The following is a 22,343-nucleotide window of genomic DNA, read 5'->3' as shown; positions in this document are numbered from 1 at the left end:
GGAGGTATTTATAGTGGCAAGGGGTTATGAATTGTATTCAAATAATTTTTATTTAATTATTTTTATGAATTTCAATTGTAAAGTTACAATGAATAATAATTTGATGATGTGTTAATATTTTAGTACTTGATTATTTACTAAAATTTAATTATAATGAAATTATATAACAAAATTTTTGTAACTTCACGGATGCCCTCGTGGGAGAAGCAGGGCAGGGTGAGGACGGGGCGGGTCCGTCCCATTGCCACCCTTAGCTCTGACATAGAACAGAAGATTCCCTGGACAAATCAGGTTATCCCATTATGTCAGTGAGGTTAGTCGAGGCTGACTAACCTCGAAAAACGCACCCTAAGCTAGGGGGATGGGATGCTGAGAATCCCTTTTGAACGAGCCAAGGTGGAGGGAGGAAGCCGAGGTTCTGTGCCGTGCCTGAGATGTGTCCCAAATTGGGGGAGGATTCCACAACAGTCATTCTGTTTCAACATCCTATTGTTCATCATATGCGTGTCATCATGGCAAGTACAGCTCAGCAGGAAATATGAAAGATTATGGCGGCCAGTATGTTAAATCATACCTCAATGTTTATGCAGATACTTGATACTTTTCCAAGCACAGTTTGCATATATCTAAACATATATGTTTTGCAGAATTTGATTGATCTAGGAGGATGTCCACGTTGAGTTTTTGGGTAAATATGAAAAAGCCATAACTAAATTAAAACAAATTATTTCACACGTGGAATTATTTTTTTTTTATAACAATCATATATCGCCCAGAAACCGTTTATATATTTTTGTAAATGCAGAGATTTACAGTCTTAGAGTTCTCCCGTCCAACGCAAGTTTTTTCTTGCTCAGATTACTCAGAGATTCAGCAATACTTTTGACCTCTGCAATCATAGCTACCACATCATTTAGCTTGTTAACTGCTGAGCCTACCCCCTGCATTTGGATTAAGACAAGAAGTTTAGCAATTTCCTTTGCATGACTTAAAAAATAACAATAATTATTCAAGTCTGAAAGCATACCACGCCAGCAGCTCCAGCTGTGATTGCCATGGGGGCAGTGACAGCACTAAGTCCTGATGAACACATAACAGGTATCTTTACTGCATGTGAAATAGAATATGCTGCTGCTAATGTAGGGGTTGCCTAAGAGGTAAACGAAACAGAAATAAGTTAGCACACATTTCAATTTAGTAAAAATATACAGAATTTATGAATTTTAACAATGTTTCCAAGAGATTAGAAGAAAATAGTTGAACCAATCCACATTAGGTGTTTAGTATGATGAACATGAGCACATTTTAAGGAGTTAGTGTTTTTCTGACGAGCCTAAAGAACAAACAGGAAAGTCAACTTTGAAACTGATGGGAAACGAGCAAAATGCAGATTGCTAGAGCAAGTGCCTAACTAGGTAAACAATTGTGTTAAGAGATCTCTGTCAATATTGTTGCCTAAGTTACTCAGACTCTGGTATGGGAGTCCCTTGGACACCGGTATACTAGTGCAAAATGAAAGATCTGACACATGTATGTCAATACAAAGTGAAGAGTTTGAGTAAATTGGATTATTGCAGCTCAAAAATGAAACATAGATTGTTGCTTTCCCAAATCTGCAAACCTGTTAGTACCAACTTTTAATTAAAATGGGCATGTGCAAGGACTCTTTCACTTCAAAGAGTTGATAGTAAATGATAAGATGGAAAAGTAAATGCCAAGCATAGTCAGTGATGCAACAGCTCAAAAAATGCCACCAAATACTGCAAGATTTTCACAGATTTGGAATTAAAAGTTCCATGGTATGCTGATCACCAGAAGCTTTGTACAGAAAGATTGACTTTATCACGACCAAAGGTCATCAAGATCGACTCCTGAAGATATGAATGTAGATCCAAACCACACTGATTGACTTTATCAGCTATTGCCGCTTAGATTCTGCGGGCCCTATCGAAAGCCTAAAGTCCCTAAATATCTGGTTATGTCGATGCTTGTATATGTTAACTAGTGTATTGAAGTACCGTACCTTTTCTATTAGACCAAGTATTCCAGCCTTGGAAGGACTAGAACATTTTCCTCCTTCAGTTTGTATGATGTCCACACCTTCATTCTCCAACTGCTCAGCTAGCTTGACCTGTTCATTGTCAAGTCAGAATGTGTTTTAGAAAATTTTTCCAAGTTGATTTGACATCTTTGCTTGATAGATACCAATATTCACCTGATCAGGAAGGCTCAGTGAGTGAGGTACAGTGACTGACAATGGCACTGATGGAAGAATCCTTCTAGTCTCCTTTGCCAGATCTAAAATCTGTATACACGAATAGTAATATAAGAAACAATGTGGAAGCATCAATGAATGCTCTTCAACCAAAATGAGCTACCTAATGCTAGTTTTTTCTTGGAATAGGATCAAGAGAAAATTTGGTCAGACCCATTTCTGCAGAAGTCCCACAAATTATTAAAACGTATACGTTCATGGAAATCCATAGAGACAAATACCATCTGCTATCATGCTTGGATATTTCTCTATTCTTATCTCATTAAATCCCTGGCTTTGCAAGTTTAGGTTATATTTTAGCACTTCCATTTTAAAGCGTCCTTCAACTTAACTACATTTTCATACAATGTCCCAAGGTTTATTTGTACCTGCTCTGGTGAGAAAGTCAAGCCCATTTCATAGAAGGAGTCATAGTTACCAATCTCCACCTAGAAAATAAAGATATCTTTTAGTACTCAACTCTGAAACTGTTACAAGATAGTGATATTTTTACAAAATGCTATAGAAGTATGTATTAGCACAGGCCAACACGTTTAGAATAAAAAGAAAATATTGTCTAACCATTGAAGCTCCTGCTTCAACAGCAATGGGAAATGCTGCAGGATCCACGGAAGAAACACAAACCTACAAATACAGGATAAAGCTATTTACATTCTCCAAATATAGGTTCCAAGTAAGTAAAGCTATCTAGTTAGTCAATAGGCAGACATCTAAGCAAGAACACTTTAGAACTCCGAAGTATTGACTTATATGCATCATAACAAGGGCTCAATGGTTAGAAGTAGAAAAAGGATAACCGCTGGATTACCATAATGTCTAGAATAGATGTGTTAATATCCCTAAACAAGAAAATCCACAGCTTCAACCATATTATCATTGTCTTGCGAAAGGTTTGCACAAACTTAGATGAAGTTAAACATGCTAAATGAGTAAGTTTTAAAATAGCTTTGACCGAGTATCTAGGAATGTAGCAAAATGTTCAAACATGAAAGCCAAAAACAAAATGGGCTTTGACCGAGTATCTAAGAATGTAGCAAAATGTTCAAACATGAAAGCTCAAAATTCTTGGAAATATAAGCATCGATAGATTTCTCTATTACTCAAATCCAACATTCAGTTTATTGGCATTGTTATGTGTACAATTTCTTTATTACTGAAATCCAAAATTTACAGCTCCAACCATATTATCTTTGATGTGTAAGATTTCTACAAACTTACATGAAGTTAAACATCCTAAATAGTGAGTTTTAAAATTTACTTTGACTGAAAATCTAAGAATGTTGTAAAACAATCAAAGATGAAAGCTCCAAAGTCTTGGAACTATAAACATCAATAGATTTCAGTTTCTGCATTCCCAGTAGCTACCATATCTTAAAAACTGGGAGCCAAACAGATGCTGTAAACTATATCATCAAATACACTTTTCTCCTCTCAAATGATGACTTGATATAATGCTAGATCTGGACTATATGCTTAAAGTTTACCGGGATGGAAGTCAAGCTAGTTGCAAGCTTCACCAAGTCTGGGTCACAAGCTATATCTACATGAGTTGCTCCACCCTGTTTCATCAATGGGAGAAAAAGAAATGTGAAATGCAGTGATTAAAAAAGGAACTTGCATCAGAAAAATTCAACTTAGGGGAATGTCACACCAAATCACAGACTTTAATGATTGCAGCTAAACAAGAGCTCAAGCTTTTCTTCTTTCTGTTTTGATGATGAACTGATCAGTTATCCTGTTACCTATCATCATATCTTAGAGGGAGTATAGGTGATTTTTGTTTAACATTGGTTGCGATTGGTCAGGTATCTTGAGTATGGAGTATAAGTATGCTCGTCATCTATTAAGTTGGACCAATTAAAGTTATTTCAAGCAGTTTCTTATAGAACTAAGTTCCAAACTTTACTTTGAGAATGGATTATCCTTGGGTGGTTTTGAGGTTTCCATCACCATATATATATATATCACACGCATGTATATACACACACACATGTATGTTTGTATGTATTTATCTATATATACACACACACACATCCTGCATAGTTCTAGTGGACAGTCAACTGTGGCAATATAATCTTCACGTTCACCCTTCTTTCTGTCAGTCCAATTGCCATGTTCAACCATCTTTCTGTCAGCATCAGATTCTTGATTCTGCTTGTTAATTTTCTGGCTGATGAAATGTAAATAAGTAACATTTTCATCTAAGCACATAAATTGTGAATTGAAGTACAGAGTAGATAACAAAAGGCAACAGAAAACAAAAATTTTCAAGAAAAGACAAGTAATACAGTTATTGATCTGCTTGGTTTAAACAAGAAAATAATGTTACAAGGGGAAAAAGGCATTTAGACCAATTGGAAAGACCATAGTTCAGGCTATAAAACAGATGATTCAACAGTTCAGTCCATTTTGTGCAGTAGCTGGTGTTAAGATAGGAAAACAAACTACGCAAACATCATCAGATAAACCTTACAAATTTCGTTAGCTAATTGGCCATTACTGTAGGTGAAACAAAATCAACGAGTTGATCAAATTAAAATATCCAAAGCATATATCTGATCAAGCAAGACAGAACTACACAAAATTCTGTTAATCTAAATCGTTAATCCCCTAATAGATTTTAACAAGAATATGAGGATCATCCTAGGTCAAAACACTATCTGTTGATTGGCAGAATTTCTTCTTTCGTATTACTACACCATTTAACCTCTGAGCAAGATAAAAGCTCTAAATTATGAAATTTCCATATGTTGAAAATGTATCATACTGGTCAATAAACAATTCCACCAGAAGTATTTGTAAACACCTTGGTCATCCAAAGAACACATTAGCACACCAAATGAGATGCAAGTTCAGTGTATCCCATTCATTCACACACAGCTTAAACAGAACTGATAGTAATGCTACAAACCTTCTCTGCTGCAGTAACAACAGAAGCAACATTTTCTCTGTTGAAATTCTGTAAGCCTGAAATTATCTGGAAAGAGAAGAAAATAACCACCTCAAACAAAGCGCAAGAACATAATCTGCCCCTTACAACAAAATTAACAAAATATCCATATCTATGCATACATATATAAAAGAAGAAAACAAGACATTTCTTTTCATGATGCTTATTTCATTAATATAAATTGGCTTTAATCCATTCTAAATATTATGACATTGAATATCTCAGCAGACAAATAAATAACATAGTAATTTGATTGTAAGCATAGTTATTAAACTCGGTCCGGCCCGGCGGTTCGACCAGTCAACCCGGTGAACCGGCCATTGAGCCGGGCCGATTAGCTAATTGAATCGTTTTGACAACTAAACCGTTAACTTTTCAACGGACCGACGGTTCAACCGGTCAAACCCGGAGAACAGTCCGGTTTTATAGGAAACCGAGTTTGCATGTTAAAAATGTTTAGAAGGTGCTGGAGTGAAGCTTCAAACCAACGACCTCTTGTATTGAAGGAAATGCAACAACCGCTGCACCAACAGCTCACTTGTTTAACATTTAGTCTTTTTTTATATTGTATATTAGACTTATTCTTATTTTAATTTTCCAAAACATAATTTATTTGGAATCTTTTAATAAATTTTATTACTCCCCAGACTCTATAAATTATGAAATGAATTTAAAAAATAACATATCACATAATTCATTCTAAAGGCAAATATTGTTCCTAATAATTCTTTGCATTTAAAATTCATAAATAAACTAGATAATTATACTTAGATAAAATTTTATTCTTGAAATTTGATGGATTACTAATTGCATTTAGGTTTTGTTAATTCTTATAAGAATTAATGATTCTATAATAAATTAGACTAATTGAGCATTTACTATGACATAATTTATTATAGTTTTAACCATATCAAAAATTATGAAACATAATATTTAAATATATTTCGTGACCTACTGATTGAACCACTCACCAATTGGTTGAACCAGTAACCCGTTCACCCACCTCTTTCGCGGGTTCCCTCCGGGCCGGATTTAATAACTATGATTGTAAGGCTTTAGATTTAAGCTTTAATTATTCCAGTTAAGTCTTGGATGACATCTTTTTACAAGAGTTTTCAGAAATAAGATTTTTTGCAGATAAGCATGCAGTGTTACCTTAGATAAACGTGTTAATGCGGCAAAAAAGTAATTGAAAAGCGTGTCTGAAAATTATTTTCTCAAAATATCACTGACCAAGAATCCTAATTATTGGAGAAAATGATGTGCAAAGCTAAAACGTCTTACTCTTATAGCTGGATTAGATACAATACCTTTAAAGCGTTTCTTTCATGAAAGTCTCTCAAAACTGCCTCTTTGGACGGTGAAAGCACAGCCTTTATCGATATTTTGGCAGCTGAAGTTCTTCTTCTAGATGTAGATAACGAAATAATGCTTCTGGGGAAAAGAGAATCACCAACAAGAAATGGGTTTTTCCCGGGTTTAAAATGGGTTTTGGGTGTGGTTGAAACGGGTGAACAACTGCAGCAACTCATAATGCTATTCAGATTTCAGTGCGTGTGGGTGTGCTTTTGGAGGGACCTCAGGGAAGTTTTGAGGGATAAGAGCACCAGCATGAAGGGGACGACTGTTTGTTCAGTCTCCCAATAGATAAGATGCTTCGTTTTTTCTAGTTTTCTGCCAAAAAAAAATCAAAAGTGACGTGATATATATAAAATAATAAAAAATAAAATATATGACATAAAATATTTTAAAAAATTTACTATGAAAACTCACAATTCAAACAGGTTCTAATATTCTTCCTCCCTAAAAGGAGGAAGATTGACTATAGAATTTATTCATGCAACAATCTATATATGTGCCGATGTAAAAGTTAATTTGAAGAAAATAAATTGTAGAAGAAAAAAAGGTGTGAATTTTATTTTAGGTTATTTCTTGGTTGTTAACTACGATTTCGTAAAACTGGCGTCACAATTGTTTATGTAGTTTTTCCTTTCACATTGATAATATTTTTGTCTGTTATTCATACTTGTTATTTGGCCTTATAAAAATATTGAAAATGTGTGCAAGAAATCATTTAGGCAGAGCAAATAAAACTCCCCCTAATTTTTTTTATAATTTTATTGAGTAAAAGCCTTTAGGTTGTGCTTGGATGATAGAAATTTTTTGGGTAGTGCAATATCATTCCCCTAAATTCTATATATAAATAAATAAAATATTTCTTGGATTATTCATGAAGAATAAATTATGTGTTTGGCATCAAATTTTTAGGAACTTTTACTTCATAAAGTGATATCAAATCTTTGATTGGAAAGTAATTATTATAAACTTTTAAATTTTACGAAAAGGGAGTAGAAAAATTTATGAGGCAAAGTAAATAGAGGGAGTTTTACAAGAATTAAATGGTGAATATGGTCTACAAATAAAAATTTCACACACTTAAATAACTAAAAGTTAATGTGGCCCGCCAGTTGCCATTGGAATCTAAAGCAAACTTGAATAAAAAAAATCTTACATAAAGGCTTTATGATAAAGCACATCTTGCGTGTGAATAATTTCAAACAATAGGTTAAAACTGAAATCTGGGTTTAATGAGAATTATTCAAGTTATTTCCTTGTAGCTCATCCATTTTTGCACTTAGTTTAAGCGTGAATATTTAAATTTGAAACCTCTCATGTACACTTTCTCCCTTAAACCATCCAATTCATCTCCCTCCCAAATATATTTTTGTGTTTGATAAATCATAATGATACGCATGCTAAATATGAAGTTTTTATTTGCCTTAGTTTAGAAAAATATTTGATTTTTATGGATAAAATAGATAGTGCTCTATTAAAGGTTTTTTCCCTAAAAATTTTGACTAAGCATAAACGAAAAATGAACCAAACCAAGGTTCTAGTATTCCACTAGATGCTAGAACTAAACAGGTCTATCACGCGAAGGAACTATATTCCAAAGTTGCTTGAAAAATTCAATTTCAGAATTTTTAATCTGTTCATATTTCGGTGCATAAACCGGATTACTTGGTAGCAGTTTTATAAGCTTTTATGATTCAATGCTGAAGAATAAACCTTCAATTCCATATATGTGTGTGTAATTATCGACTTATATAAATGATCATTGTTCTCATGGAACAATTTTTTTTGGTGGAACAAAATGGCCCATCACAATTTCCTTGACAAAATTGGGAGAGAAATTCTATAGAGATTTAGAAAGGTTAGCGGATTTTACAAAATTAATAAAGAAAGAAGCAAAATGATAAATTGTTAATTAGTGAATCACAAAGACATAAATGATACGCTGCTTGGACTACCTAAGACTTTTGTGATCAAAACTGTGTCTATATATGCATGTCACGATAATGATCACAGAGTCATCAACAAAATAGTGCTAAGACTGTCATGTCCCCAAATGAAGCGGAAAACCATACATTTGAATGTTGTCCTAAATCCTCGCTTGAATTTTCAACAAAAGAAACAATGACGAATATATGGTTTAGAAGGTCGCAAGAGTCATCAAGAGATGAAATTTTCTTTCTTTCCCATAATTCTTGCTATGCCATTGTCTTGTTCTCCTTAGAAGCAGCTTCAGTTGTCTTCACCGTGGCAGAGGCGGAGCCGGCAAGGCCGAGGAAGAAGTGGTGGTACTGTTGGTGGTGGTGGCGGCATTGAACATCATCTACGCAGCTTCAGAACAAAAATCAAAATGCCTAACAAGAATTTCTTGAACAATCCACAAACTTATTCTCTGGATGGTATTATTAGTTCAAAAGAAGGGCAGAGTCAAAGCTGTTACCTGACCAAAGCAACCATAGACCGTGGTGTATGGACAGATATCAATCCCTTGAACCAAAAGCTACCTATGTTTGTTATGCAACTCGTTATTGTCACATCCGTCACCCGCCTCCTCCTCGTGATTGCAAAACCTCTCCGTCAGCCTCCTTTCGTGGCTGAGTTTTTGGTAAGTTTTATGCCCTGGCTTTCATCAGCTTTTCTCTTTCAGGTGGTTTAGGGGTTTTAAAGGGGTCGATGTCTAAACGCTTCATCACCTAAAAAAAAATTGAAAAAAGGTTGTTGAGTCCTTTCCTCAACTAGGCAAAAGAATTCTATTTGATTTGGGAGTTGATTTACTCTATTAATTTGAACTGCATATAAGATATAGTCTGTCTTTGTCAAGTCATCTCATTTATCTGTTTTGGCATTAAGTTAAAATTCAAATATGGAAAGCCAGACAAGCTTTTACAAAGTAATTTCATTTGCAGGCTGGTTTATTGATCGGGCCATCTGTAACTTCTCATATTAGTGGTTTGCAAAAATTCATTTCGGATACTATATTTGCTACCCCTCGGCTGATGATGATGGAGACAGTTGCAAGTTTAGGCCTCAATTACCACGTCTTCTTTCTTGGATTAGAGATGGACATAACTGCAGTAACCAGAGTTGGACGCAAAGCTCTCAGCATTGGCATATCAGGATCTCTCTTCTCCTTCATTGTTGGTGCTGCATTCTATATTTTTGGCGTCCCACAATACCTTCAGAACTATAAAATGGGATTCCTTTATTGGGGTGTTGTTCTCTCGGTCACAGGCATACAACCTGTTGGTGATTTACTTGTAAAGCACAAACTCCTCCAGTCTGAATTTGGAAGGGTAGCCATGTCCTCAGCACTTGTGAATGGTGTAATTTCCTGGCTACTTCTCCTCATCAGCTCTGCAATAACTTGTAGTAAACAATTGTTCTTCGTGTCACTGTTGATGGCAGTTTTGTTAGCAGTCTTCTTTTGTTTCGTGGTCCGTCCAGCCATTTTATGGGTGATTAAAGAAACTCAAGAAGGAGAAGAGTTCAGTGAGTCTACTGTCTGTGTTATTCTCACAACGGTTTTATTCTGTGGCTTATTAACCGATGTGTGTGGCCTTAGCTCCTTTTATGGTGCATTTATGTTTGGACTAATCATTCCAAAAGATGTTCTTGGGGACAGATTCTTAACTGTGCTTCAGGGTTTTGTCTCAGACCTATTACTGCCGCTTTTCTATTGTAGTGTTGGAATGAGAACTCATGTTGATAGCTCGACCATCCATGATAAAAACGATTGGACGTTGATGTTGCAAGTGACTTTTCTGTCTTTTCTACCCAAGCTTATTACCACTTTGGCTGTTTCCTACTTCTACAAGATCCCCTTCAGAGAAGGAATAGCGCTTGGTGTCCTTATGAACGCCAAAGGCATTCTTGCACCAATGGCATTGAATTGGGGATACGACCATTTAGTAATACCTCTCTTTTCCAATTAGATTATGTTTGTTTTTGTGTTTGGGGGTACGCAGGTTGTGGGTGAAAGTAGAACAGCAGATACAAATTTGCATGTTTAATAAAACCGTGCATTCGCTGCTCAAGTTGAACCTGCAGTTTTTGTGGCCCCAAATGCCTATGATGTTGTGTGTTCAAGTCTAATTTCGTACCTAGTATAAATTTATACTATTAGAGTTTCATGGCTTCAGAATCTCTATCTGATCACTTCCAGCGCCAATCTATATCCGACTCTATTTTCTTGCCACTTATTACTACACATGCAATAGAATTGTCAATATACGGTGTAACATATTCACACTTGGCAAGAAAATAGAGAACAGGATAAGGATTGGCAAAAGAAGTGTCATAGAGGATCTTGAGGCATTTTATATGGTAATTTTGCATCCTAACTTTGTATTCTGAATCTGAAAATCTGTCCAGGCTCTGAACCGACAGGGATATACCATGATGATTTTGCCCATTGCTCTGATGACTGTTGTAGCATCACCAATACTGGGATATCTCTACAAACCAACAAAGCATTTCTTACCAAGCAAGCACAGGACTCTTCAGAAATTGAGGCCAGATGCAGAGCTACGACTCCTAGCATGCATTCATGAATTACAGACTGTTCCAGGGATCATAACACTCCTTGAAGTTTCTAATGCAACAAAAAGATCTCCGATTTTCTTGTTTGCCGTCCAACTGATTCGATTAGCCAAACACACCACAGCTTTGCTAATTGAGCATGGTCCTGGAGGTTTTGGCTCTCAAAGTAGCCGCAGCTTCGATGGACAAACGGACCAAGTGATTGCGGCCTTCGAGAAGTTAGAGGAAGCAAACAACATGTTCTCAGTTCAACCACTAACTGCCATGTCTGATTATGGGTCGATGCATGAAGATGTCTGCAGCATTGCAGAAGACAAACGAGTCACCCTCATACTTTTACCCTTTCACAAGCGTCAAACGATCCACAACCAAATGGAGGATGTGAACCCTGCCTACAAAGACATGAACGATAATATACTAGCAAATGCACCATGTTCAGTTGGCATTCTTGTCGATCGTGGCATTGGGATCTCGTTCAGGAAAGAGGACGACAATGATGATGGGACAATTCGTGTTTGTATGATATACATTGGAGGAGATGATGACAGAGAGGCTCTGACCTACGCCTGGCGAATGGCAGGGCATCCGAGGGCAACACTAACAGTAATTCAATTTTCAGCCAGTGAAAGTGCAGCCAGCAATATAGAACCTCATGATTTTGCACAAGATGGTGGTAAGGTTGCCTCAGCAACAGTGGATATTGCAACAGAAAAGCAGCTAGATGCTGATTTCATTTCTGATTTTAGGCAAAAATCAGTAGAGAAAGAGAAGGTTACATATTTAGAAAAGGAATCAAACAATGGGGCAGAAACTGTTTCAATCATAAAATCTTTGGCTGAAAGCTATGATTTATTTGTGGTAGGAAGAGGACTTGGAATGTCATCCCCTCTAAAGTCAGGATTAGATGACTGGAGTGACTTCCCAGAATTGGGATCAATTGGGGATCTTCTCATATCATCAGATTTCCCGTCAACAACTTCTGTGTTGGTAGTGCAACAACATGTTGAAAAGAATCCCAAGAAAGGTCGCCAGTCCTCATCAATCACAAGTCGTGGGCATAAAAGATAGAAAAAGATATGGATGAAGCTACTTGACTGAAATTGATTGATTTCAGGTCAGCATTAGGATGGTATAAGATGGACTGGCCAGAAACACATTAAAGACAGTGTCTCTCCAAGATGGACTGACTAGAAATACATTAAAGATAGTGTCTCACCAAGTTCAAATCCTTCTTTGTATGAAAATGGCTTGTCCTAAGTGCTTGCATAGGTCAATGTAGGATTCTAAACCAAGTCTATTTCCTATTCTTGTTAGGTTTATTGTTTAGGAAACTTTTGGTGTTAGATTACCAGTGTGATTCGGTAATCTAGTTCTTATAGGATTTGTTAGTTGATGGTCTATATAGAGACTAGGGGTGGACGTGAGTCGGGTATCCGCATCATTCACCACTTGGCTGACCCGACCCGCACCTTGCGGGTCAGCCATTTTTTGACCCTTACCCGCTCCGCATATCAACAGGTACCCGATTATAGGATAACCGCTAAGACAGGGTCAGGTCAGCGAATGCCCGCCCCGTCCCATTTATCATTTAATTTTAAAAAAAATGATTTATACCAATTTAATTTTATATTTTACACATTCATTTAAGATTTAATAATTTTTTTTTCTAAAAAAAGGTTTCCCATCAAGAAACAAAGCTTGTGAAGAAAATATAAGATAAAGGAAAAAAATTAAAAGAATTCGAAATCAATAAAAGTTTGAAATAAGTAGCACAATTTTTAATATATATGTTCCACATTAATTCAACTTTTTTCTATAAAATATAAGATCATGGCCGCTATAATGAATCTTGTAAATAAACTATAGTCTCTCATATTTGTAATGCAATTTGTTCAATAAAATTACTTATTTAGTTCTTATTATTTTATAGTGTGTGTATAAAAATAAAAATAAAATAAATAAATAAATAAATATATATATATATATATTTGCGGGGCGGATCGAGTACCCGCGGGTTTTTAATTATATGACCCTAACCTGCCCCGCATCTTAGCGGGCACCCGACCCTCTTTTGACCCAATCAAATAATAAAAATCAGATATCCTAATTTTCGAATCGGATCGGATCGGATATAATGGATTTTCGATTAGCGGATAATTTTGCCCACCCCTAATAGAGACCATATCCCTGGTTCGTTTGTGTAAGAAGTCCAACAAGTTCCGTTGCTTTGTTTCTTATTTTCTGGCCTGAGGAATTCTTTTGTCTTTCCTTGCATTATTGAATTTGCATTTTAACAAAGCCCTGCAGCTCGTTCCGATTGCCGTCTTTGCCTGTTAGCTTTGTTCACTTAATAAAATATTTTGAGGGCTTACGTCTTGGTATTCAAAGCTAGGTTTATTAAAAAGACATGTATGCATCAACTGCATCAACTACATCAACTAATATTACTTGTGCAGTATCATAACTCACTAAGAAAAGATCACAGGTTTTTGTAGAACTCAGATGGAAATCCATTTGCTGTTCAGTAAGACATTGCTGCAGATGTTGATGCAAGCACCAAGAGGCAAGGAAGTATGGCGTTATTTTAAATCCGTTAGGCAATTGATGCTTCAATAGTTGGAAAAATTGCAAATGCTAAGATTGTAAAATAAGCATGGGATATTTTGCCGAAAACAAACAAAGAAGTTGATAAAATCTTGAAAAATAATCTACTGACGTTGAAATAGAAATTTGAGTTGATCACCATGAAAAAATAAAAACGACCAAGTTGATCAACATAAAAAATGAGATGGAGCTCAATGGTCATGATTTAGTAATGGGGTGCTAATAGAAAAAGCCATTAATACTTTATCCACTAAATTTGATCATGTGGTAACTATGATTTAGGAAACAAAAGATGATTCAATTATGACCATTGAAGAATTGCGGGACAAGGAGGTAACAATAATCCTAATAGTGAATAAGAAAATAATAATAATTCTCGCAAATGTAATATTTAGTGCCATAATTGCAAAAAATTAGATCATTGTAAAGTGTTGGTACAATTTTGACAATAAAGTTGGGCATACCAATATAGCAGAGAATAATGGTGAAAAGAATGTAACCATTTTTTGTCTACCTCGAGGATGGAAGAAAATAAGAAGAATAATTGGTTTTCAAATTCTGATTATAGTAGCCATATATGTCACGATAAAAAATATATTTATTGATTTGGATGAATATTTCATATCCTTCATTAAATTTGGTAATAATGAAAGGATGCCTATGTTTGGGAAAGGAAAAATTGATATTATTTTGAAAAACGGTAAATCTAATTTTATTTCTCACATTTTTATGTGCCAAGCCTTTATCATAATTTGTTGAGTGTTGGACAACTTTCTAAGAAGGGATATGATTTGTGATTTAAATATGGCATTGATACTATCAATAATGATTGTCTTGGATAGATAGCAAAGGTATATGTGAATATTAATCGTCTATAGCCTATTTCTCTTAATTATCATGAGTTACTTTGCTTTAGTTTTGTTGTATTTGATGATATTTGATTGATTGTGACACATGCACTTTTAACAATTGAATTTTGGGGTTTCGAGTTTTTTGGCCAAAAAGAATATGGCATATAGGCTGTTTTCTATTAATTTTTCTGCTAAGCACCACCGGTCTTGTATTTTGGGGAAAAAAACATTTTGGAATAGCTGTTTTTGGGGGTGTTTTTGAAAAATTTTACTGTAGCAGAGTTTTTAAAGTATATTTTGGAATATTTTTAGAAAATATTTTGGGATATTTAAGAGTAGAAGAGTTTCTAAAATATATTTTGAGATATTTTTTAAAATTTTTATAAAAATTTAAACTAATTTTTAGATTACCTTTTAGAGTACTTTTTAAAAAATTTTATTGTATTTGAAAAACACTCCAAAAACAGGGGATCCAAATAAAGTTCACTTGGAGGACTGATCAACCAATGGAGTTGATATATTCTAACATGTGCTTAGTTGAGATCCCTTCCAATGATAGTAGTAAATATTTTATTTCATTCATTGATAATTTTGGTAGAAAAACTTGGATATATTTTTTGAAGAATAAATATGATGCCTATGATATTTTTAAGAGTTTTAAAGTGTCTATTGAGAAATGAGAAGTAAAGTGGTCATTTTATTAAAATTCTGAGAGCTGACAGAGGCACTGAGTTTACTATTTGTTATGATATTTTGGGTAAAGAATTGGATTAAGTACCAATTGATAGCCAAATACACTTCTCAGCAAAATGGAATGGTGAAGAGCAAGAATCATTTATCGTCATTGACGAGGTTTTTACTTCACACCAAATTTTAGAAACCTAAATGTCTCATTTTCTACAAGTATATAGACCGCTTATCGTTTGTAAAGGATATTAGGTATTGATTTTATAGGAAAAATTTTCAATTACCAGTGGTTTAGTGGATTTCAAACTTCTCTATTATTAAGACTATCATAAATAAAATAAGTAAATCTACACTATCAACATGCAACAAAAGTATTAAAGTAACAAGAAAGAGCTTCCTAGAATTACGGAATTCCTAATTACTCTTGGAAGTAAAAATTACTAGTTAATTAAGTTTATTTATCTTAACTAAATATGGCATAATTTTCAAATGTACGTGATTTATGCTTTCACAAATATACCAATCACATCTATTATAACTACTATGTGCCTACTAACATGATATCAGACTAACCATACCTATAGGATTTGAGTTGTTTATACAGTGGGTAATATGTTAAGAAAAACAAGAATACTAAATAGCTTGGGAGAAGAGAAAAGTAAGAAAAGAGCTATTCTTTCATTCGCTCAAATGAAACATCAGTTTTCTATGACTTAGATATAAAGAGGGTAATCCCTATTTATAGGGGAAAGTACACCAATTAATTTCTTTAAGATGTTGATATAATCTTTTCATAAGTTATGATAACTTTATCGATGGTCGTGTCAATTTTATCAAAAGTCAGGCCAACTTATCACCTTGAAAGTCATGATAACTTTATCGTCTCGAATAACATGAAAGAAAGGTTTGTCACTATATAGGAGATAAGATAAATGTGATAGATATCCATAATATTTAATTATTTCATAACAATTCCCTTTAAATGTCTATTACACAAAGAATATGCTGCATTAAAACCTTATTAGGAAAAAATTTAGTGCAAAAAAACCCTAATGAAAGAAAAAGAGTGCACTATTCTTGTGTTTAAATTTCTCCCCCGGATTCAAATATCATTTGAGATCTTTTAACCGATGCATTTCAATATTCTTCACTAATTTTTCAAATGTTGCAGTCAGCAATATCTTGATAAATAAATCTACTAGATTATTGCTAAATTGGATATGTTGCACATAAATTTCACCATTTTAATGTCGTCTTATAGGAGAGGAAGTAAATCTTGCTAATAGATTTGTAGTAAATGATATATCTGATCTTGTACAATTAGCAAGATACATTAGTGCACCCATTGCACTGAAATATGGTACTTCAAGACCAAGAATCTCTTTATCTTCCTCTTTTGGTGTAAAAGAATTCTTATCCAGATCAAAAAACCTTACGATCATTAGGGTACTTAATGGATGTATTTTATCTATATAAAATCGCTTTAATACCTTTGGGGTATAAACAACTTGGTGGACAAAAATTTCACCTTCTAAATTCTCAATTTGTAAACCAAGGCAAATTTTAGTCTTTCCAAAATCCTTGATCTCAAATTCTTTTTTCAATTACTCGACAGCCTTTTGGAGCTCTTCAAGTGTTCTAATTAAATTAAGATCATCGACATATACTATAATAATTACAAAATTTGACACATTTCTCTTTATAAAAAACACATGGATATATTGGGTCATTGATATAATCTGCTTTAATTAACCATTCACTGAGACGGTCATACCACATATGTCTAAATTATTTAAACCCATATAAAGATCTTTGCAATTTAATAGAATAAATATCTTTGGAATTTGATTTACATGCTTTAGGTATATTAAATCCTTCAGGGATTTTCATGTAGATATTGTTATTAAGATTTTCATATAAATAAATAGTGACTACGTCCATTAGATACAAATCTAGTTGTTCATGCACTACTAAACTCGCAAGATACGCATTATAATCGCATCCAGTACAAGTGAATACGTCTCATTATAATCATTTAAAAACGTCTAGCAAATTATTTCTAGGATTAAAGCTCCATTATGTCATCTGGTGCAGAAATATTGCTCAAGAACAAACTCGAACTCAAGCTTCGACTCCGAATTTGAGTTGGACTCTGGCTCGCCATGTTATCTTGACCAACTTTGGGCTTGTTATTATGCTAGTTAATGGTGTTGGATTCTTAATCCAACATTGGACTTAAATATGAATAATTATGTATTGTAAACTATCAAATAAGATTAAATCCAATCAAAGTGATCAATTATGATTTGGGGTTTAATATATCTAATAAGATATGAGCTTTTAATGTTTAGAGATTTAAGAATAATTTCTATTTTTATGACACGTTGAAATAGGAATTCAAAAGGTAACAGGATAGTTATCTATAAATAGGATTATAGTCCCTAGGTCATACATATTCTTATTGTCATATTTTTAGTACCACAAAATAGTTTTTTTCTAATATCCCATTGTCAGAAAAGATACTAGAGAGAAATTAAATGATTCTCTTAAGGAATTAGCAAATATGTGTTGATCTGGAAGGTCATTTCAAAATATGGTTGATTATTGAGAAATAGTTTGGATTTAGGAATATTAATGATTGTACAACTGTTGACAACCTTGAATTGTAGGTTTAATATAATTTTATTGCTTATGTTTTTGGTGAAGACACTGTCCAATTCATGTGGTGATTTATGCTTGATTTTTGGTTTCGAAAAGTTGTTCGTCTTTTTTCTATTTCAATAGAAGCCATGCAAGTATGTTCATTGATTGTTTACTATTGTTTCATGATACAGATCTTGTGTCTTGACAATCATTTTAGAGCCCGCATGACATGTAACTTATTAATATGTTAAGGCACAAGTATTAATAGTTATTTTCTTTGGCTGGGCATGTAAGGGCACTTAAATTCTTTCTTTGCCTCAAAATTTCAAGAGTCGGTCGGTTGAGCGGGCGTCGTGCACGGCGGTCGTTCGTTTACGTCATTTTTGTGTGTGCTGCGTGCCTTACGTTGCATGATCTTGGCATCCAAGCTGGCATCGGTGACCGATTGGGGTTGTCGATGCACGGCGTGGGTGCTCAGACGGTGCAGTTCGTGACGGCGCGTGGGTAGCGGTGGGCATGTTTGGGCTGGTCGGATCCCCGCTGGTGCGGTGACGTCTTCCTTCACATTCCCCTTCAATCGTTGGCGCAAGAGCAGCATCGTTAGCCTTGGCCGCCCACAGGTTTCCTGTGTCGCATACCTATTACAAGGAATTCGGATGCCACAACATTCAACGTTCTCCCAACGCCGTCCCGCCCGGTCGGGCTGCGGCGGCGTCGGGGAACCGCAAAGGCGAGGCCGTGTTCCGAGTCGCAGCCAAGCGATGCGTCTCGGCCCACGAACTGTAGCCCGAGCTCTTGGACGCGGAACACCGGGAGGGCAGGAGATCGTCGATCTCTATTTGCCTGAACTTGGCGTCAATCGCCCGCATCGAACGACTGCCATCGTCGCCTCGAGACGTCACGTCACGTCTCCTTTGTTTAAGTACAAATATGCATATATTTATGTTAAAAAAATTAGGATTTCTCTAATTTGAATGAATCATAATAAAGTTAAATAAAACATTTCAACCTTACAAAATTCATAAGGTTGGCCCACTAAGTATATAGTCTTATAAGGCATTTATGGATTTCAAAAAAATTTTGAATTTAAATGATAAATTTGAATCAAATTATCGATATGGACTTTTAGTCCAAAAAGTCTTGACCCATTTGACTAGTTTGACCAAATTTGACTAGTTTGACTGGTTTGATTACGTTGACCAGAATTGACTGGTTTGGTTAGATTTGACTAATTTGACTGGTTTGACCATGTTTGACCAGGTTTTGATCAGAGTTGATCAAAGTTGACTTTGATCAAAATTTTTGTGTAATTTATGTAATTTTAAATTTAAATATTGGTATGATTATATATATTTTGAAATAAATTAATTGAAACAATATGCTACCAAAGTGACTTCTTTTATAAAAATTAATTTATTTTAGAATATAACTAGTTGGATACTTGGAATTTTGTGAATATTAATCGATCCAAAAGAAAATTAATGTTTAACAAAATTGCATGTGCACTTGTGGTAATAAACTCGTGATGATTATTCAGATTTTTACATGTGAATTATAAATTGGTCCAAAGAAAAATTTATTTTTTGGCATGTTATTATTGTCAGTGTTTATTACTGTTTCAAGATATCATTTAGAAGCTAATATTTTTGTCAAAAAATAAAATATCAATGGAATATCGGTATCTTAAAATGAGGTTACCTTTATTTGAATTTATTATTAATTTGGTCTATGTGAACTTGTTTTAATTATTTTATGTTTTCTGTTCAGTTGTGAATAATCTTACAAATATTACTACCAACATCATAATATTCCTATGTTGAATGGCACAAATTTCAAGTTTTGGAAAGAAAACCTCCTGATAGTACTTAAAATAATGAATCTCAACCTTGCGTTATGGGTTGACTCTCATCCACCTCTTACAGATCAGAGTACCTCTGATGAAAAGGGAGATAAAAAAAGGTGGGAGAGATTAAATTGCTTATGTTTGGTGATCATTAAAAAAGCCGTTCCAAAAGCATTTAGAGGAACAATGTTAAAAACGACAATTATTGCCAAGGAGTTTCTTTAAGACATTAAAAAAAGATTTATCAAGAACGAAAAGATTGAATAAGTACGCTTTTGACATTTCTAGTTTCTATGAAATATAGTGGTAAAGATAATATCAAAAACTATATCATGAAGATGTCTCATCTTGTTTTGAAATTAAATGCACTTAATTTAATATTTTCTGAAGAGTTACTAGTGCATTTGATTTTGATATCTTTTCTTGCACAGTTTTGTGATGCCCCCACTTCTCCCTAAGGTGAACCAAAAGGTATCCGCGGGACGCCTGCCCAATTCTTGCCAGGACTCAAGACAAATCGATTCATGCTTAACGAAACATAACAATTAATACAAGCCTAATAAAGAAGAGTCGCTTCCATAATCGAATATCCAAGTCTTACAACACGAGTTCAACATACATCAACTATCCAATTCTTACATCAGGTTTCCAAAAGATACATCAATTCCCAAAATATACAACAGCCGAAATGTCTAGTCATTTACATTTGAAACCCTAATATAAAAGTACATCAAAAGGGGTTTCTCCGAATTTCACTCGATGACCATTTCTGTTAAGGAAAACAAATCTACGGGGTGAGCAATTGCTCGTGAGGCCAAGAACACACATGCAAGCACGTTGTCCAAATAACAATCCTAATTAACAAGTAAAACAATAATATTCGAGTAATTAACAATTCCAGTGAAATTCAAACAGAAACAATTCAAGAATATGGTAGCACTCAAGAGCTAATTTCCACTTGCTTTGCCAATTTCATTCGTACACCTTCCCGTGATGACTCTCCGTCAATCGGGTCGGTATTTCCAATCCGTAGAACTCCACTTACTTTTCATGTCCGTCTACCGTACACCGCACCGGGTCCGAACGTCATTTATAAGGCGATACTCCACGAGTATGCCAAGCGAGATCTCTCCAAAAGATCAAGGTTATCATGTTATTCTCATGACTCTCCGAGGTTCCCGACCAATCCCATACCGGCTCGAGTCCCAAGGTCGGCCTATGAGTTTGGGCGTCTCCCATGTAACATTTGTGAGTCGAGGAGATTCACTCCAACGACGTATGCAACGATAGCATACCATTTCATTTCATTCAATCATTCGTTTCATTTCAATCAAGTCATTCATTTCATTTCAATCAATTCAATCATGAGTCATTCAATTCAAATGAAAACGAGTGCGATAAAGTACACATTCGACTCCATTTTCAAAATATCCAATCATTAATAACAGTTAAGCATGTATCAAATTCGCATACACTTAACACTCACCAAGTAAAATAACGAAGCAAGCACAATCGTGTGTCTATACGTCTTCTGTGACATCCTCTTGAAGGTTTTCTTGAGTGCTTGAGCAATTAATAATAAACTATTACACACTATAGCTCAAAACCCCTAATTATCGAGAAAGATTGCACTCTTATACAATCTAAAAAGATATCATGAAAATGAGTCTTAATTACTCGTAAATCAAGACTTGAAAGTGGAGTTTAAGAACACAAGAAAAATCTGATTTTCAGCTTTAAAATCATTGGATGGAAACAAGTAGGTATGAAATCATATAAATTATTTTTCAAACGAGCGATCAAAGACGGACTTCAAGGAGCCACGTCACAATCCGGCCGGATTGTCGACCGAATTCAAGGCAGTGAGGAATCCTATTTTTTTCAACTTTCCCTACTAATCCGGCCAACTATCCGGCCAAGAACTGGTGGGATATACGGCCGGATTCTTTGAAAACTTTATAAAATGGTCAAGAATTACCGGATTTGAGGTGTATTTTTTGAAAAATCATATCTCACTCTCTATAGGTCCAAAATTAGAAAACTTGGTGCCGTTGGAAACTACTTCCAAAGTACTAAAAGTTTCTAAAAGGCACTTTTCCATGATTCCAAATGGAAGACATTCAAATTTTGGTTTCAAGTTGCTATTTTGGACTACCAAGACAGTTTCGGGGTTGGTTTTTGACAAACTTTGAAAATTCGGCAAAATTCACAAAATGTGAACTAGCATCTAAAATTTGGAACTCAATTAGAGTTACAATCAAAGTTTAAAACACTATAAACGGGACAAGAATCGGAGTTTTGAGCGCAGCTCAAAGTTGGCCAAAAATCGAGACTATTAGGCAATTTTCCAGATTTGGAAGTTTAACTTTGGTAACTTATTCATATATCAAAACAGTTTTGGAACGACACTAAAATTGGCTCATTTCAACTCTCAAATGAGGACTACCTCTCTATCAAATTTCACTTGAAATTTCACAAGGAAAGGTAGTTAACTAAACTACCAAAGTTCAAGGGAATCCGAAGACAAATCTGTCTTCAAGCTTCTGTTTTCCATTTTCAAACATTTGACCAATGAAATCATCTCAAACATGGTTAATT

General features: G+C 34.8%; 2 protein-coding genes across 2 annotated transcripts; one reads left to right on the top strand and one right to left on the bottom strand.

The window, feature by feature from the left end:
* Positions 1-639: 639 nt before the first annotated feature.
* On the bottom strand, positions 640-6,875 carry LOC113709145 (uncharacterized protein ycf23-like). Its single transcript, XM_027231899.2, has 9 exons — positions 6,536-6,875; positions 5,187-5,252; positions 3,760-3,834; positions 2,837-2,899; positions 2,644-2,703; positions 2,216-2,305; positions 2,024-2,131; positions 1,028-1,150; positions 640-941 (listed from the first exon to the last, which is right to left on the bottom strand). The coding sequence occupies exons 1-9, from the start codon at positions 6,755-6,757 to the stop codon at positions 810-812; spliced, it is 939 nt and encodes a 312-aa protein (XP_027087700.1). The 5' UTR covers positions 6,758-6,875; the 3' UTR covers positions 640-809.
* LOC113708371 (cation/H(+) antiporter 15-like) lies at positions 6,759-12,185 on the top strand. Its single transcript, XM_027230833.2, has 4 exons — positions 6,759-6,851; positions 8,803-9,183; positions 9,485-10,486; positions 10,950-12,185. The coding sequence occupies exons 1-4, from the start codon at positions 6,759-6,761 to the stop codon at positions 12,183-12,185; spliced, it is 2,712 nt and encodes a 903-aa protein (XP_027086634.2).
* The last annotated feature ends 10,158 nt before the right edge of the window (positions 12,186-22,343 follow it).

The sequence above is a fragment of the Coffea arabica genome, chromosome 9c (assembly GCF_036785885.1).
Source record: "Coffea arabica cultivar ET-39 chromosome 9c, Coffea Arabica ET-39 HiFi, whole genome shotgun sequence".
Taxonomy (NCBI): Eukaryota; Viridiplantae; Streptophyta; class Magnoliopsida; order Gentianales; family Rubiaceae; genus Coffea; species Coffea arabica.
This window is presented reverse-complemented; position numbering and strand designations above follow the sequence as displayed.